Here is an 18441-nt window from a genome sequence, read left to right as displayed (position 1 = left end):
TCAAATTTGGGGAGACATCAAAGTGGAAGGAAGCACTCAACCCGATAAGGGAACATAAAACTTGAGATGAGATCAATTTTAACAAGTCTCAGGAGTATTTCAAATCTCTATTTAGTCTGATTCAGTGTGACAAGATCCATTCTCGACGTACAAAATCAGGGACAGTAAACTCGCCTTTGAGTGTTTGGAGAGTCCAGGAGAAAGCCTAGCCATTTTCACACAGCAGCAGGAACATTAAGTTTGTCCTGGAACACAGGGTGGTCTTTCAGAGAGAAAGTGAAATCCTGACTGGAGATCCATGGGGAAGTGAAGCAGGGGTCTCAGTGGCTGAGCTGGCAGCAAATTGAGATGCTGCAGAGAGTTTGATTGTGTCTGGTCAGCAAACTGTGAGGGTGTGCACGGGGCGAGGAGGAGAAGGAGGGTTCGATCAGGGGTAAGGAAGGTCTGAGGGAACAGAATAGGCCGAAAGAGCCAAATGGTTCACTTTGGTTAGATTGGGTTCCGACATAAGATGTGAAATGCTAACTCAGTCACCCTTCACATACATTGCACTGAGGGGTGAGAGGATTGGCGGAGCGGTTATATGGTGTAGAGCTGCGTTGTGAGAACCTGTTTGTAGGTCACTTTGTTTGGTGTGTGGTCTCAGTGTAAAAGGTGGTTGTAATTGATAAGATTATACATGGAGATGTCAAGTGACAAGGGAGAGGTTCTATACTATATGTGTGAATGGTGCGTGGGTAAAGTGTTTGGTTTTTACTGTTGGAGAGAGGTGCTTGTTTCAAATCTAGCCAGTGGTTTTATTAAGATGGTGAGGTATTTTCAGGTTTATGAGAACAATGGTGAATTTTGAAGCTTTGAACTGAGCATAGTGCTATGCAGGCAAAACTTTCAAGTTCGGTCTGACAGTTAAAGCTTTGTATTTAATTTTCATGGTGGATTTTGATAAACAGTAGAGTCTGAAAGATGTTGTGGCAAATGGAAAATGTTAACTATCAGCGAACAGAAGGCTTGGGTATGCTATTGTGAGTGGCTCAGTGAGCAGGAGCTGTGAGTCAGTGACTAGGAGAGAGGAGGTTGTTAGTTCAAATCCCCCTTTTAGCCAGGGTGCACAAGCCCCTATTTTCAGCCAAGCAAGGCATTGGAGATGTTAAGGATCAACTCGAAATATCCTGCAAGTATGGAAGGCAGAGTGGCTGAAAGGATGCATGCTTACCTCCCAGCAATATAGTAGGGTTGCAAAGAGGTTCAAGACTAGATAGAGCCAGGTAGGAAGAAAGTGGTTAGAGCAGACAGGGTGTCCCAATATAGAGAGAAATCAAGGGCCTAGTAGCAAGGTGAGGGAGGGCTAGTGTAGGGAGCAGTCTCCAGGAGGGATAGAGGACCCCTGCCTATGAGTGGGGGTAAAACTGGTGCAGGTAGAGGCCTGGGGAAGCATTCAGTAGGGGAGAAGGTTGCCCCAAAAAAATTCCCTTAGTCCCTTCTGCACTTCTTCCCTCTGGGGAGCCCTGTTTGCATCTTACTCCCATCCCTCTTCAAACAGGGCTCACCCCTCCAACCCATCACTTCTTACCTGGCTCTACCTAGTCTTGAACCTACTATATCACTGGGAGGTGAGCATGCATACTTTCAGGATATTTTGAGTTGATCCTTAACATCTCCATTGCCTTGCTGATCTGAAAACAGGGGCCTGCTGCACCCTGGCTAAAAGGGGGACTTGAACTCACAACCTCCTCTCTCCCAGCAGAAACCCAGAGTTCCTGCTCACTGTGCCACTCACCATAGCATACCCTAGCTGTCTGTTCACTGATAGTTGACATTTCCATTCTGCACAACATCTTTCAAACTCCACCCTTTGTCTCAATCCACCATGAACGTTAAACACAAGGCTTGAAGTGTTGGGAGACTGAGCTAGAATATTTAGCACTTGTATTTCAGGTTCACTGTCTCAGTTGTACTGCAGCCTCAGGATGTCATACAAATTCCCTCAGTGGGAAAGAGGCAGGAACCCACTTGATGGCAGTGCAATATGGATAAAGGTGCAGTGATCCAATAGCAGGCAGATTATTACCAGAATGGCAACAGATTGGAGACCTGGGTGTTCTTGGCTGAAAGGATCACACTCACTTCCCAGCAATATGAAGTTGGTCTTCAAAGGGAGAGCACTCAAGTACATGAGCAGTGATGTCTTGGTACAATTATACAGGGCCCTGGTGAGGCCAAACCTGGAATATTGTGTGTGAAGTTTTGGTCTCCTTATCCGAGGAAGGGTGTCCTTCCTGTAGAGGGAGTGCAGCGAATGTTTACCAGACTGATCTCTGGACTGGTCTGATATATGAAGGCAGACTGGATCGCTTCGGCCTATATTCACAGGGGTTCAGATGAATAAGGAGGGGCATCTTTAAAAATCAATCAGGATTCGTCAGGGTCGACGCAGGAGGCCAGAACCAAGGGTCACAAGTTAGACATAAGGCCTTTTAGGACAGAGATGAAGAATGGTGTGTTCATGCACAGGATGGAGAGCCTGTGAAATTTGCTGCCGCCTCCAGGGGCTGAGTCTAAAACATGGAATGTTTTCAAGAAGGAAACAGATAGAGGTGTTTGAGTGAAAGGGAACAAAAGGAATGAGGAGAAAGTAGGAACAGGGGACGGAGTTGGATGATCAGCCATGATTCACAATGAATGGCAGCACAGGTTTGAAGGGCCAAATGGCCTACTCTCACTCCTATTTCCTCTGAGTTTCCTAAACACATCATCACAATTGCAAAGTAAACTTACAACATGATAAGGGAGCAGAGTGATGCAGTAGGAGTGCACTGTGTCCCTAACTCAGAGGGTCCACAGATCAAAACCGTTCTGCGATGCGCGTGTTCTCATTAAGGTCCCGAATGGGTATGTATTGGAGGACAAATAACATCAAGTTCTCTGTGGGATGAAGACAGCATCTATCCTTTTGACCCCGACAGCCACGGTTCAAATCCCATCTACTTCGTACCACTCTCAAAAAGAAGAACTATCCACCACTTGACTGAGTGTAAACATGGTCAGCTCTCGCCTTTCTGGAGGCAAGCGGAACATTGTGTGGCACACAGCCACTTTGTTCGCACTGTTTCGGTGTTCCTCAAACTTTCTGCTTCAACACGGCTTTGGAAAATTCCATCAGCACCGAGAGGAGCTTTGTCAGGATCTACACAAAGTGAGAAGCAAATGCCCAAGTTTTTCAAGGCAGACCAAGGAAGATTTACATTCTCAAGTGCAGAGCATGAATGCTCCTCAGGAACAGAACATCCAACTATGAGAATAGACATCAGCACAAAAATCCAGGCTGGCATTTGGGAAGCAGTGGGAAGAGAGTACTGCAGTGTCAGAGGTGCCATCTACTGTGGCAGAGAGAAGCACACGAGCCCATTATTGAGGAACGGCAACAGGAGTTATCCCCGATGTCTTTAGCCCTCCAAAAACCTCCCCGAGTGGATAAAATTGAGAGGTTCAGTTAATTGATAGCACCAGGTCAGACCACATAAAATGCACTGAAACTATCGGAGATCTGGAGAGACAAAGAAAAGCAATCTTCACAGAAAACAAAATCCGCTCCATAAATTCGCTGCTGTGCGACTGACATTTTTAAAAACAATTCATGGGATGTGGGCGTCGCTGGCTGGGTCAGCACTTATTGCCCATCCCTAGTTGCCCCTTAAGAAGCTGGTAGTGAGCTGCCTTCTTGAACCACTGCAGTTTGTATGCTGTAGGTGGGCCCACAGTGAGTAAGGGAGGGAAGTCCCAGCAACAGTGAACAAAAGGTGATATATTTCCAAGTAGGGTGAGGGACTTGGAGGGGAACTTGCAGGGGGTGGTGTTCCCATGTATCTGCTGCCCTTGTCCTTCTAGATGGAAGTGGTTGTGGGTTGGAAGGTGCTGTCTAAGGATCGTTGGTGAATTTCTGCAGTGCATCTTGTAGATAATACACACTGCTGCTACTGAGTGTCGGTGGGAAAGGGAGTGGATATTTGCAGATGTAGTGCAAACCAAGCGGGGGGCTGCTTTGCCGTGGATGGTGTTGAGCTTCTTGAGTGTTGTTGGGGCTGTGCCCATCCAGGGCAAGTGGGGAGTATTCCCTCTCACTCCTGACTTGTGCCTTGTAGATGGTAGGACAGGCTTTGGGGAGTCAGGAGGTGAGTTACTCGCTACAGTATTCCCAGCCTCTGACCTGCTCTTGTAACCACTGTGTTTATGTGGTGAGTCCAGTTGAGTTTCCAGTCAACGGTGACACCCCCAGGATGTTAATAATGGGGGATTTAGGGATGGTAACACCATTGAATGTCAAAAATTGGTGGTTAGATTGTCTCTTATTGAAGATTGTCATAGCCTGGCATTTGTGAGGCGCAAATTTTACTTGCCATTTGTCAGCCCAAGCCTGGATATTTGACATCCTGGTGCTTCAGTATCTGAGGAGTCACAAATGGTGCTGAACATTGTGCAATCATTGGTGAACATCCCCACTTCTGACCTTACGATGGAGGGAAGGTCACTGATGAAGCAGCTGAAGATGGTTGGGCCAGGGACACTACCCTGAGGAACTCCTGCAGAGATGTCCTGGAGCTGAGATGATTGACCTCCTACAACCACGACCATCTTCCTTTGTGTCAGGTATGACTCCAACCACCAGAGCGTTTGCCCCTGATACCCATTGATTCCAGTTTTTCTAGGGCTCCTTGATGCCACACACGGTCGAATGCAGCCTTGATGTCAAGTACTGTCACTCTCATCTCACCTCTGCAATTCAGCCATTTTGTCCATGTTTGAACCAAGGTTGTAATGAGGTCTGGAGCTGAGTGGTCCTGGCGGAACCCAAACTGGGCGTCACCGAGCAGGTTATTGCTGAGCAGGTGCTTCTTGACAGCACTGTCGATGACCTCTTCCATCACTTTACTGATGATGAACAGTAGACGGATGGGGTCATAATTGGCCGGGTTGGATTTGTCCTGCTTTTTATGTACAGGACATACTGAGGCAATTTTCCACATTGTCAGGTACGTGCCAGTGTTGTAACTGTACTGGAACAGCTTGGCTAGGGGAGCAGCAAGTTCTGAAGCACAAGCCTTCAGTACTATTGCCGGAATATTGTCAGGGCCCGTAGCCTTTCCAGTATCTAGTGTCTTCAACCGTTTCTTGATATCACGTGGAGTGAATCGAATTGGCTGAAGACTGGTATCTGTAATGCTGGGGACCACTGGAGGAGGCCGAGACAGATCATCCACTCAGCACTTCTGGCTGAAGATTGCTGTGAAAGCTTCAGCCTTATCCTTTGCACTGATGTGCGGGGCTCTTCCATCATTGAGGATCAGGATATTTGTGCAGCCTCTTCCTGCAGTGAACTGTTTAACATCCCACACCATTGATGACTTGATGTGGCAGGACTGCAGAGCTTAGATCTGATCCTTTGGTTATGGGATCGCTTAGCTCTGTCTATCACTTGCTGCTTTCACTGTTTGGTGTGCAAGTAGTCCCATTGAGTGGCTTCACCAGGTTGATACCTCATCTTCAGGTATGCCTGGTGCTGCTCCTGGCATGCCCTTCTGCACTCTCCATTGAACCAGGGTCGATCTCCTGGCTTGATGTAATGATTGAGTTGGGGATATGCCGGGCCATGACTGTGCTGGAGTACAATTCTGTTGCTGTTGATGGCCCACAGCACCTCATGGATGCCCAGTCTTGAGTTTCTAGATCTGTGCGAAGTCTGTCCCATTTGGCACGGTGATCGTGCCACACAACACAACGGAGGGTATTCTCAATGGGAAGGCGGGACTTCGTCTGCATCAAATGAGGAGGCTGGAGCCAAAGCAGGCCAACTGGCACCTCAATCTTGCTGCACCATTCAACATGATAATGACTGATCTGTTCGGTGTTCCCCATTCCACATTTCCCTAACCCCTACTGATCACCGATTCTCCTGCCTAAGAAGAATCTAAGCCGCTCTGCCTTACAATTATTGAGTAACCCCCAAACTCCACCACTTCCTGTTGCACAGACTTCCAAATACACACAATCTGGAAGAGAAAATAAATCCTCGAAGCTACATCCTGAAATAGCAGACTTTAATTTTTAAACTACTTCAGGACTGACCCCGCACATGGAAACATTCCTTTCCACATCCACCTTCTGATGACCATTCAGGATCTTCCACACTTCAACTGTCACCCCTCACATTTCTGACCTCCAGTGGAAACAAACTCATTCTGTCCAAACTTATACCAGCAGACAAACCACTCATTCCCGGCACTTATTCAATAAAGCTCCCCTGAGCTATCTCCAATGCATTGACATCCTTCCTCAAATTGGCAGACCTGAATTGCACCTGGTATTTTACCTTGATCACAGACTCAACAGCAGAGGAGGGGCAGATAGAGTTTAATTTAGATCAATGTGAGGTGCTGCATTCTTGTAAAAGCAAATCAGGGCAGGACTTATCTACTTAATGGTAAGGTCCTGGGGTGTGTTGCTGAACAAAGAGACCTTGGAGTGCACGTTCATAGTTCCTTCAAAGTGGAGTTGCAGGTAGATACGGTAGTGATGGCAGTATTTGGTATGCCTGCCTTTATTGGTCAGTGCATTGAGTATAGGAGTTGGGAGGGTCACGTTGCAGCTGTACAGGACATTGGCTAGGCCACTTTTAGAGTACTGCGTTCAGTTCCGGTCTCCCTGTTATCCAAAAGATGTTTAATTTGAGAGGGTTCAGAAAAGATTTACAAGAATATTGCCAGGGTTGCAGGTTTTGAGCTATAGGGAGAGGCCAAATAGGCTGGGGCTATTTTCCCTGGAGCATCGGAGGTGGAGGGGTGACCTTATAGAGGTTCATAAAATCATGAGTCATCGATAGGGTGAATAGCCAAGGTCTTTTCCCTGGGGTCGGGGAGACTGAAACTAGAGGGCACAGGTTTAAGGTGAGAGGGGAAAGATTTGAAAGGGACCTAAGGGTCATGCAAAGGGTGGTGCGTGTATGGAATGAGCTGCCAGAGGAAGTGGTGGAGGCTGGTACAGTTACAACATTTAAAAGGCATCTGGATAGGTATATGAATAGAAAGGGTTTAGAGGGATACGAGCCAAATGCAAACAAATGGGAGTAGATTAATGTAGGATATCTGTTTGGCGTGGATGAGTCAGACAAAAGGGTGTATTTCCATGCTGTACGGCTCTATGACCCTATGACTATGTGATGTCATCTGTTCCCTGGTCTAAGTGAAGCAATGACAGATTTCTGGGTCCTGTGATGATGAAGAGGAATAAGAGCGCTCAAGAGTGTCTTTGAGAGTGGAAAGCCCAGGATTGTGAAAGATGTGGACTGAGTCAGACACCGAACGCTCTCGCACTCTTCATTTCACAGGCTGCAGTCGTGCACCTTGCAAACCGAGGGGGAGATTAGCTGCTCCCTCTTTGCAACGCTCTCCCCTGCAGGCAAGGCTAACCCTCCAATCTGTACAGGACACAGTGTGCAGGGCAGGCCATTTGGCCCCGCTGATCTGGGTGCTGCCCTGACATTTTCTACAGCCCTCAGCACTTCGGACCTCCGCTGAGTATGCTGTGTCCCACCTCCCAGCGGTTCTGCATCCAGCTGCTGTTGCCCAGGGAGCAGCGGCCGGCTGTTCAGAGCAACGAGGCTGCCCCTGGGATCTTGCTGTGCCGTGGGTGCTCAGGGTGTCAAAGGAGGTGCGCTCCAGTGGTGGTGCAAGAGAGCAGACACTGAGTTGTGTTCGCACTGAGCTGCGCTGGGCTTTGGGAGCTGGGTCCAGGACACAGACAGGTTGTTGTCAGTAGGAGATAACAAGGTGTAGAGCTGGATGAACACAGCAGGCCAAGCAGCATCAGAGGAGCAGGAAGGCTGGCATTTCGGGTCTGGACCCTTCTTCAGAAAAGTCAGTAGGAAGCAGCTTCAGTCTGTGCTGTTGGTGCCTGTGCAGGGGAGCAACACCTAGTGGCAGGATCTGGTATTCAGTCTCACAGCTACAACGCCAAGCCCCCACAGCAACAAGACCTCCCAGCAGTGGGTGGGGGAGTGGGGATTGACTCCTGCATTTTCCAATTGCTTTTCTTCCACACCGCCTTCCCCCAACAACCAGCCGCAGCACCCCTCCACCAACCACTACCTGCGCATGTGATTAATTCCCTGGCACATTCTCAGACAGCCTCCTGCCAATTCCAACAGACTTCCCACTGAACTGTGTCAATATTTGCACAGAGATCCCCTCTGTCCTGCATCCCCACAGATTCCCAAGGTGCGCAGAAATCCACACAATCCCTGCAGCGTGGAAAGCAGGCCATTCGGCCCATCGAGTCCACGCCGACTCTCCAAAGAGCATCCCACCCACCCCCTACCCTATCCCTGTAACCCTGCATGGCTAAACCAAAACCCTGCACATCCCTGACTTCACGTCTTTGGACTGTGGGAGGAAACCAGAACACCCAGAGGAAATCCAGGCGGACACGGGGAGAACGTGCAAACTCCACACAGTCACCCGAGGGTGGAATCGAACCCGTGTCCCTGGTGCTGTGAGGCAGCAGTGCTAACCACTGAGCCACCCTGAAGGGAGCAGAAGAAGCCTGTTTCTTCTTGGAAAGGTGGGGGAGACACAGTTTCACAACTGATTCCCCATGCATCAATCCCTCGCTTACTCTAATCCCTCCACACCCCCTCACTCTGCAGACAAATCTTCTTGCACTCAGTGCACAGTTTGAACCCGAACCTGCTGGGCCATTGTTATGAAGCATCTGCTTTGGTGATCCAGTCCCAGAGTGAGATTCCACTGACCCCTGGGGGTGAGAGTGGTGGAGGCTATCCAGTGACCATAGGTTGAACAAGGTTATGTCTATAACTGCTTGAGTTTGGAAGGAGGAAGCAGATCTGACTGAAATGTATCAAACACTAAACAGGCTGGACAAACCCGATGCAGGGAGGGTGGTTCCCCTGGGTCGGGGTGGGGGGGAGGGTGGAGTCTAGAACCAGGGGACACAGTCTCAGAGGGATGCAGGAGAGACCATTTCAGACTGAGATGAGGAAACATTTCTTCACTCAGAGGGTGGTGAGCCTGTGGAATTCCTCAGCACAGGAGGCCGGGCCACTGAATACAGTCAAGAAAGAGGTTGGTAATTTGAGATATTGTGAAGGCATCAAGAGGCATGGGGAGAAAGTGGGAGTATGGCACCGAGAAAGTGAGTGGATCAGCCATGTTCAGAATAAATGGCAGTGCTGGCTATATGGGCTGAAAGGCAGCATGTCTCCTGCTTTGTGAAACATGCAGGATCCTGAGGGGGGCTTCAAACAGCGGGTGCTGAAAGGATGTGAGAGAAACTCGAATGAGGGGAAATGGTTTAAAAATAGAAGGGGGGGGCAGGTCTCCCACGTCAGCTGGATAGGGAGGAGGTTTTTTCTCTCCCAGAGTATCGTAGGTCTGTTCAACTCTCTTCTGCAAAGGGTGAGTAGCCGAACATTTTCAGGGCTGAGGTCAGCAGGTACGCAGCTGACGAAGGCATCAAAGGCAGTTGGCTCGTGGGGGGAAACCGGAGTTGGGGGCCACACTTCAGAGCAGTCACAATCTTCCTAATTGTGGAGCAGAAGGCTTGAAGGGCTGAATGGCCTACTCCTGATGGCCATGCCTACATTTGTCCAGTTTGAACTTGGCTTTGTGACTGAAAGGGAGAGACAGGAACCAGTGTGCTCCAGGAGTGCCCCTCATCTGGTGATACTGACCCATTTCAAAGGATCCCCTCCCCTGCAACACTCAGGTCTGCCTGTCACACAGGGTTCTACATGGGCGAGGCTGGGAGTTGTAGGGAATTCTTGATGATTAGAGAAACTGAGGATCCGGTCGAGAAAAAGAAGGAAGTACATGTCAGGTATAGACAGCTGAGATTGAGTGAATCCCCAGAAGTGTACAAAGGCTGTCGGAGTATACTCAAGAGGGAAGTCAGGAGGGCAAAAAAGGGACATGAGATAGCTTTGGCAAACAGGGTTAAGGAGAATCCCTTTGGATTCAAATACATGAAGGACAAAACAGTAACTAGGGACAGAATATGGCCCCTTAAAGATCATAAGGCTGCAGGAGATCAGTGAGATACTAAAGAAGTATCTTACATCCGTGTTTACTGTGGAGAAGGATATGAAGCTAGAGAACTTGGAGAAATAAATAGTGATATCTTGAAAAGTGTCCATATGACAGAGGAGGAGCTGCTTGATGTATTTAAATACATAAAGGTCAATAAATCCATGGGACCTGATCAGGTGTAGCCCAGAACTCAGTGGGAAGTGAGGGAAATGATTGCTGGGCCACTTGCTGAGATATTTGTAACACCAATTGCCATGGGTGAGATGCTGGAAGACTGGAGGTTTGGCTAATGTGTTGCCACTATGTAAGAAAGGTTGTAAGGAAAAGCCAGGGAACTATTGACCGGTGAGCCTGACATCGGTGGTGGGCAAGTTGTTGGAGGGAATCCTGAGGGACAGGATTTACATGTATTTGGAAAGGCAAGAACTGATTAGGGATAGTCAATGTGGCTTTGTGCATGGGAAATCATGTCTCACCAACTTGATTGAGTTTTTTGAAGAAGTAACAAAGGGGGCCGAGCAGTGGATGTGATCTATATGGACTACAGTAAGGTGTTTGACAAGGTTCGTCATGGTCAAATAGTTAGCAAGGTTAGGTCACACAGAATACAGGGAGAACTAGCCATTTGGATACAGAGGTGGGGTGGTAGAGGGTTGTTTTTCAGACTGGAAGCCTGTGACCAGTGGTGTGCCACAGGGATCGGTGCTGGGTCCACTGCTTCTCATCATTTATATAAATGATTTGGATGTGATTATCGCAGGTACGGTTAGTAAATTTACAGATGACACCAAAATTGGCAGTGTGTGCACAGCAAAGAAGGGGATCTCAGGGTACAGTGGAACCTCGATGAGATGGGCCAATGGGCAGAGGAGTGGCAGATGGAGTTTGATCTGGATAAATGGGAGATGTTACATTTTGATCGAGCAAATCAGGGGCAGGACTTATACACTTAATGGTGAGGTCCAGGGGAGTTTTGCCAAACAAAGAGACTTTGGAGCACAGGTTCATAGTTCTTTGAGAGTTGACTCGCAAGATGGTGAAGAGGTGTATGGTATGCTTGCCTTTGTAGGTCAGTGCATTCAGTATTGGAGTTGCATGCTCATGTTGCGAATGTACAGGACATTGGTTAGGCCACTAAAAATAATGAATCTGTGTGAACCCAGCGGAGATTCATTGTCAAAGGAAGAGCGCACCATGGGTCAGCAGGACTGCTTTGTGAGCAGATTCCCCTGACTCAACATGACACGTCACAGACAGGCAGAAAGACAGGTTTGCCTTCTCTCGAAGGAGGGAGGGAGAGTTGCTGCGGGATCACTTCTCCTACACTCCTCAATGAACCTGGCTCGCTGATCTACAGTGGGATGCCATGGGGTTGCAGCCTGCAGTCGCACAATGCAGTGCAATGCTGCTGGCCCACAGCACCTCGGGCAGGCCCAGTGTCCTGTTCATGGATCTCGTCTGCTTCGCACACTGCTAGTGCCACACAAGACGATGGGGAGCGTCCTCAGCGTGTGGGTGGGTCTTGGTCTCCGCCAGGACTGTGCGGTGGTCACTGTTCCCAACACTACTGTGGACAGACATCACGCGGCAGGGAGACCTTTAGTTGTTCCCTAGTCATTGTTACTGAGCCACTTCCCCACTTCTGAAAGCTGGGGGTGGGTGGGTGGCTGTTTCTTTGGGAAGAGATGGATGGATGAGTGACAGTTCCTACAATACCAGCCCTGGATGAAAAACACGGCTACCTGTGACACTCATGCCAGATCCAGGCATGGCGGCCTGCCTTAGGCCTGAAGTCAGCCTCCCCGTTGTTGTGGATCTGAGAGGAGAACCTGAGCAGACGACGGAAGCTGGACAGAGGTGGCAGGCCGACAGCAGAGCTGGACAGGCAGTTCTCTTCCATGGCACACGCCAGCATGGACAAGGGCCGATTCTCCAGGTACGTGGTCTCTTCAATCACCCGCGGGTTCAGCACCAGGTCAGACGCGGCTGGGAACAAGAGCACACAAGGGTTACTGTCGACCAGGGCTTCTCAACCCCACAGCCCACCCCACCGAGTCCGTCCATTCCCATTTGTCTGGGACCATCGCGTTTATCCGCACAAAACCGGCCGAGTCCTCCCAAAGCCCCACACACAAGGCCAGTCGAGAGCACTCCGCTGAGTTTCGGTCACAGCTACTGTGTCCGATCAAGGATGGGGAAGATCTTGAGATTGTCAAAGAGGCTGTTCAACCAGCTCTCTTTCTCGACACCTCATTCTCCCCCTCCCTCTCCCGATCCCTTTCCCTTGATCTCCCCGACCCCTTCGATCCCACACTTGCTCCCCCCTCCATTTGTTTCACTCCTTGCCCTCCCTTTCCCACTCTCCGCCCCACTTCCCCATCCCCCCCAACTTGCCCCTTCTCTTTCACCTTCTCCCCTCCCACCCCCTCAAACCCCCTCCTTCCCCTTCCACCTCCATTATCCTTATCCCTCCGTTTCCCCTTCACACTCTCCCATCCTTTGCCTCCTGCCACTCCCCTTCACCTCCCTTTGACCCTCTCCTCCCTCACCTCCTTCATGTCTCTTGGCCCCCTCCACCTCCCTCTCCCTTTCATCTGTAATTCCCCATCTCCATGTCCCCTTCCCCATCCCATCTCTCTTGAGCCCACTCTCTTGCCCCTCTCTTCTCTTGTCCCCTCTTAACTCTCAGGCACCCCCTCTCTCCTCTCCTTCCCTCCCCCTTGTCCCCACCAGACTGCCATCTCCCCTCTCAGGAGGCTGACGGGGTTCAGGAGGAAGGGGAGAGAATGTTTTGTCCAGCTGCTGTTCCCGCAGAACGGAGGAGAGAGATGGACTTACCTTCGGTACACGAGACCCCGGCAGCAAACTGTCCCCCTCGATTGGGACAATCGAGCTCCTCGCCGTGGTGAAGACACTGGAAAAGGGACAATTCCGTGCCTGAACATTTCACACCACTCATCACTACTTCATCAGCAGATGGGTCACCTCCCCAGAACCAGGTCTCCTGAAGGAAAACACCAAACAATCAGGGAAAGGGAAAACACAGGCAAACCCTCTGATCCGAGCTGGGAGCACGGGAACTCCAGCACGCTTAATACGCTAAAGCAGCCGGAGTGTAGGCCTCTCCTTCCTCCACTTCAATGTTCCGCCACTTCTTCTCAGGAATAATAATGCTCAGACTTGCACCAAGACTGGGGTCAAGGTGACTCCTTCCCTCACTGATCCCTTTCTGCAATAAATTATCCATCTCCGCTGTCCAGCTCTCTTTCTCTCCCTCTCCCTCAAACCCACTTTATAATCATCCTGTTCTCCAGGAAGGTAGCAATCTACTCTGTCCAGTTTCTCTCTCTCCCTCCAATCCCTTAATCCCATCCCTTTCTCCACTCAGATAGCAATCTGGTCTATCCATTCTCTCTCTCTCTTTCTTCCACCATCCCACCATTCAGCGAGATAGTAATGTCCTCTCAGTCTCTTTCCCTTCCTGAATCCCGGCCCCAACCCATCACATTCTCCATTCAGAACACAATCCCCTCTGTGCATCCTTCCACTCTGATCTCCATGGTTTTTCCCTCTCATCCACATGTCAGGGTGCTCACGGAGAGAAAAATTATTGATCATCACTGATAAAAGACTTACATTATGCTGCTAAAATATTCCCACAGATATTTACGAGGCATCTACTGTCTTGCCAACTCCAGCTCCATGTATTCCTCAAGCCTTTATTGTGGAACTCACTGAGCTCCCTGACATAGTCAGCCCCACATTCTCACCACTCTCTGCAGCACAACTTGCCCCTGAATTTCCCACTGGATTTCCGGAACGCTGTCTGCTGTGAATACCTGAGGTTGTGGGTCTGACCACAACGGTAAACAGCTTCCGCTTGGTAATCTGAAAGGTGCCTCTCAGTTACTGCTGAGTTGACTTATTTTGAGACCAAGGAACAAGACACACCCTGTTCAAGACTTCGAAGGACTGAGAAGCTTCAAGCAACATCCTTGAGAACCTTGTGTACTGCACGCTTTCCTTTCCCTCTTTAGTTTCTGGAGACAAGACATGTGTACAATATACAAACGTGGCTGAACCAAGGTTCAACACAACTTCAGCAGCATTGGAGGAAGGGGGGATACTGAGGAAAATAAGGAGCTTGAACTGTCGGCCTGAAAAATCACACCAAAAGACGGTTTATCAGTATATTGGGGGTACCAAGATAAACAGGTGACGAGTACAGCCCATTGGAGAGCGATGTGACTGATGGGTGAGTGCCTGAAATCATAGCTGAAGTTTTAAATGAGTGCTTTGCCTCTGTATTCACTGTGCAGAAGGACAATTTCAGTCTACAAACTGGGAAGGGGGACTTAATATTCTTCAACAAATGAGCATGGAGAGGGAGCAGGTATTGGCGGTTTAAGCAGCCTTGACAGTGCATCAGTGCCCACTCCTGGGTGAGATCTGTCCCAGGCTGCTGCTAGAAGATACTGCAAGGGGCTCCGACATTGTTTTCCAAAGCCTCTCTGGCCATCGGAGGGGTCACAGCTCACGTGGTTCCATTATTCAAGAGATTTGGCAGGGATAAACCAGGAAACGACAGGCCAGTCAGTCTAACGTCTGTGGTAGGGAAACTAGCAGAAAACATTGAGCACAGGCAATGATTAAGCAAGGAGAGTCAGTATGGCTTAGTCAGGGAAAGCTCATGTCTCACAAATGGTATTTTTTGATGAGGTTACTGTGTGTGCAGCTGAAGGTCATGCAGTTCATGTCTAAATGGACCTCCGTGAGCCTTTTGATGAGGTCTCTATTGGCAGCCTGGTTAAGAAGCTAAGACCCCATGGGGATGTAGGGCGGTTTGGAAAATTGGATCCAACGTTGGCTTTGTGACAGGAAGCAGAGGGTGACGGTTTAAAGGGAGTTTTGGAAACCGAAAGCGTGTGTCCAGTGGGCTTCCACAGGGTTTAGTGCTGGGTCCTTGCTGTTTGTAATGGGCATGAATGATCGAGACATGAATGTACAGGGTATGATCTGCATGTTCGCAGGTAACATGAAAATGGAAGGTGTTGTATATAGTGAGGAGAAAAGACTAGACCACAGGACCACAGGCTAAACAGTGGCAGATGACGTTTAAACCTGAGAAGTGTGTGCTGAGGGCGGACAAGGCAATGGTGGACCCATTGAATGGCAGGAACCGAGGAAGTACAGGGGGTCAGAGGGACCGAGGTGTTAATGTCCACAGATCCTTTAAAGGCAGCAGAACAGGTAGGTAAGATGGTTAAGAAAGCGATTGAATATTGGCCCTTATTAGTCAAGGCATTGAATACAAAAGCAAGGAGGTCATGATTAGAGCTGTATATAATGTTAGCTAGACCACAGCTGGAGCACTGTGTGTGTGATTCTGGTCACCACACTACAGGAAGTCTGTGGCTGCACTACACACAGTGCAGAGGAAAGCCAACAGGATATTGCCCTGGCCTGGAGTGATTTGGATATGAAGGGAGACTAGATTGGCTGCGGTTGTTCTCCTCAGAACAGAGAAGACTGAGGTGGGGGGAACCTGATTGAGGTGTACAGAATTTAAGGGCATAGACAGGAATACCTTTCTCCCCTTAGCAGAAGATCGATTACAAGGGCGCACTGATGTAAGATCAGGAGCAGGAGGTCCAGAGGGGATTGGATGAAATTTGTTTTCATCCAGAGGGTGGTATGTGGCTGGAACGGAAAGGCTGGAACTATTTAAGACATATTGAGATGAGCACCTGAGACACCATCACCGCCAAGAGCGGGAAAATGGGCGGAGAATAGATGGATGCCCAAGGGCCGGTGCTGACTCAATGGGCCGAAGGGCCTCTTTCTGTGCTGTGAACCTGTTTGTCTCTATCCTCATGTCTGGGTACTGTCCATGGTGCTTGTGCCCAAATGCTGCCTGTTCTGAAAGGGAAGATGGCACAGTGGGATGGGAAGTTAACCTCGATATTGCTGTCTATGATAAATATTGACAATTGCTATCCAAGTGCCTCTGGTACACTGATAGACTTGAGTGAAGGAAGTCTGTGGTCCTTGGCCTGGCATGGCCTACACGTGACTCCAGACGCACAGCAGTGTTGCTGATCCTGAACTGCCCTCTGAAATGGCCAGGCCAGATGCTGAGCTGAAGGGCAATTGGGGATGGGCAGCCAACGCTGATGGCTGCCCCTGTGGATTAATACAACTCAGTTCCACTGCTGGCCACCATCAGGTCAAGGGGTCAGTCCTGATTGAACAGCGAGACCACTTGGAGGGGCACTGCGTGGTCAATGATGCCCAGGGAACAGGTTACGAGCAGGGACACAGAGTTAGGAAACTGGCGAGCAGAAGCTGACGATGACTTGTACCTGAACTGCATGGTCGGCAAAGCCCAGTCCTAACTGCCTGCACACCACCATCGCTTCCATGAGGCCCCAGTTGCTGTTGCAGACAGTGCCCCATCTCTGGCCACCGTTCCTCTTTGCGAGCACTTCCACACGTCCCTCGAACGGAGTACGTCCTCCTACCAGGCGGATCTGCACACGGGGTGGTACCAGAACAGGGGACTGAGTGAGAGCTTAAAGCACAAACCATCACCCTGAACATTTATAACACAACCCTGCTTCCACGCATCAGTTCCCCTGAAATACCCATTGGGCTGTGTTCACATTTGTCCTCAGAGTGTTGGCAAGTCCAGCCCTTTATCTCCATCCCTGAAGAAAACAGCGAAGGCCTCATCATCTTACCAGACCTTGGGGCCACTCTCTCATTACAGACAGAGAGATGACTGGTCGTGGTTTATCCCAACAGTCACCATGCCTCAGCTGCCACTTCATGGTAACCTCAGCCAGTGCAGGGATTGAACCCATCATGTTGGCATCACTCCGCATCGCAAAGCACCATTTGGTCAAATGACCCAGCCGTCAGTCACCATCACAACCATCATCAAGGGCAATAAATGATGGTTTGTTTGGTGGCACCCACCTCCTGTGGGGGAGGACAGACTTGGCAACATGAAAGCCGAGGTTTCTCACGTAGGGTACTAGACAGTGTTGACCTGCAAGAGGTCCTCCTTTCAACTTCCCGACAAGCCCAGATTTAGGGCGGCACGGTGGCTCAGCGGTTAGCACTGCTGCCTCACAGCGCCAGGGACCCGGGTTCAATTCCACCCTCGGGCGACTGTCTGTGTGGAGTTTGCACATTCTCCCCCCCCGATTTCCTCCGGGTGCTCCGGTTTCTTCCCACAGTCCAAAGACGTGCGGGTTAGGGTGGATTGGCCGTGCTAAATCGCCCGTAGTGTTCAGGAATGTGTAGGTTGCGTGGGTTATAGGGTGATGACACTGAGTGGGATGCTCGGAGGGTCGGTGTGTGGGATTTGTTGGGCTGAAGGGCCTGTTTCCACACTGTAGGGATTCTCAGAGGCAGTCAGAGAGAGGGTAGGGTGAGGGCATTGAGGGATTTGCCAATCAGGAAAGGGAGGTAGAAATCGGATGGGAGAATGAGTTCAGCAGGGGACTGCTGGCCTCAAATACAAAGGAGTAAAGACCCTCTGATGAATGGTGACTATGCAGAGGGTTACAGCAAAGCTCAACATAGACTCTCAATGGCCAACACCATTCCAAAGGCTGTCTCAGATCAGCTTATCCCCAGTGACCAGCACACGTCCGAGCAAACCAGGAAATCCTCAACAGAACATGACCAAACCTAGATTGAAGCACCAACAGGAGTAATGGTGGTGTGTGTGTGTGTGTGTGGAAGAGTTTGGAGGGACACAGGTGAGTTAGACAGAAGACATGTGATGAAGAAGTCTGTGATAGTACCTGGACAACCACTGGGAAACGGACCAGTGGTGGTGGGAACAGAGAGAGAGAGGAGAGCCTCACACGCAAGAATCATTTCACCACTTGACAGGACAACGAGTTACCTTTCGGTATGAACAACCGAAGGTGGGTCTTCGCCATCAACATAAATATAGGGATCTCGCAGAAACACTCAAGGTGTGCAAAGATAACACAATGTCTGTCTGCAACTGCAGAGCTGTACATGGTAGGAGGAGGAGAGAGAATAAAGAGAGGGTAGGGGGGTGATGGGTGGGAGACGGAGGCACAACAGAGGGCTAGGGGGTACAGACAGAAGGTGTGACAGCACACAGGAGATCGAAGAGTGAGGACAGAAGTGAGTGGGAGCGGGAGAGAAGGGAGTGAGGTTTGAGAGAGAGACAGAGAGATAGAGCAAGAAGTGAGAAGACAGGAGGAAGGAGAGTAGGGAAGCCGGGGTGGGGGAGAGGACAGAGAGAGAGAGAGAGAGAGAGACGGACGGATAGATGGTGGGGGTGAGGAGCGCTGAAATGGGC

The 18441-nt window shown here is 49.8% G+C and overlaps 1 protein-coding gene across 1 annotated transcript in view; it reads right to left on the bottom strand.

Moving 5' to 3' along the window:
• Positions 1–18441, bottom strand: part of LOC109925398 (lysyl oxidase homolog 2-like) — a 64492-nt gene that overhangs the window by 5766 nt on the left and 40285 nt on the right. The window contains exons 4-6 of the mRNA XM_048618514.1: positions 16457–16624; positions 12933–13098; positions 11837–12080 (exon numbers count right to left, since the gene is read on the bottom strand). Of these exons, the coding sequence (XP_048474471.1) occupies positions 11837–12080; positions 12933–13098; positions 16457–16624 (578 nt within the window). The remainder of the gene's footprint in view (positions 1–11836; positions 12081–12932; positions 13099–16456; positions 16625–18441) is intronic.

Source organism: Rhincodon typus, chromosome 40 (genome assembly GCF_021869965.1).
Source record: "Rhincodon typus isolate 14 chromosome 40, sRhiTyp1.1, whole genome shotgun sequence".
In the NCBI taxonomy this organism is placed as follows: domain Eukaryota; kingdom Metazoa; phylum Chordata; class Chondrichthyes; order Orectolobiformes; family Rhincodontidae; genus Rhincodon; species Rhincodon typus.
Note: the sequence above shows the minus strand (reverse complement) of the source record. Positions and strands in the feature narration are given on the sequence as shown.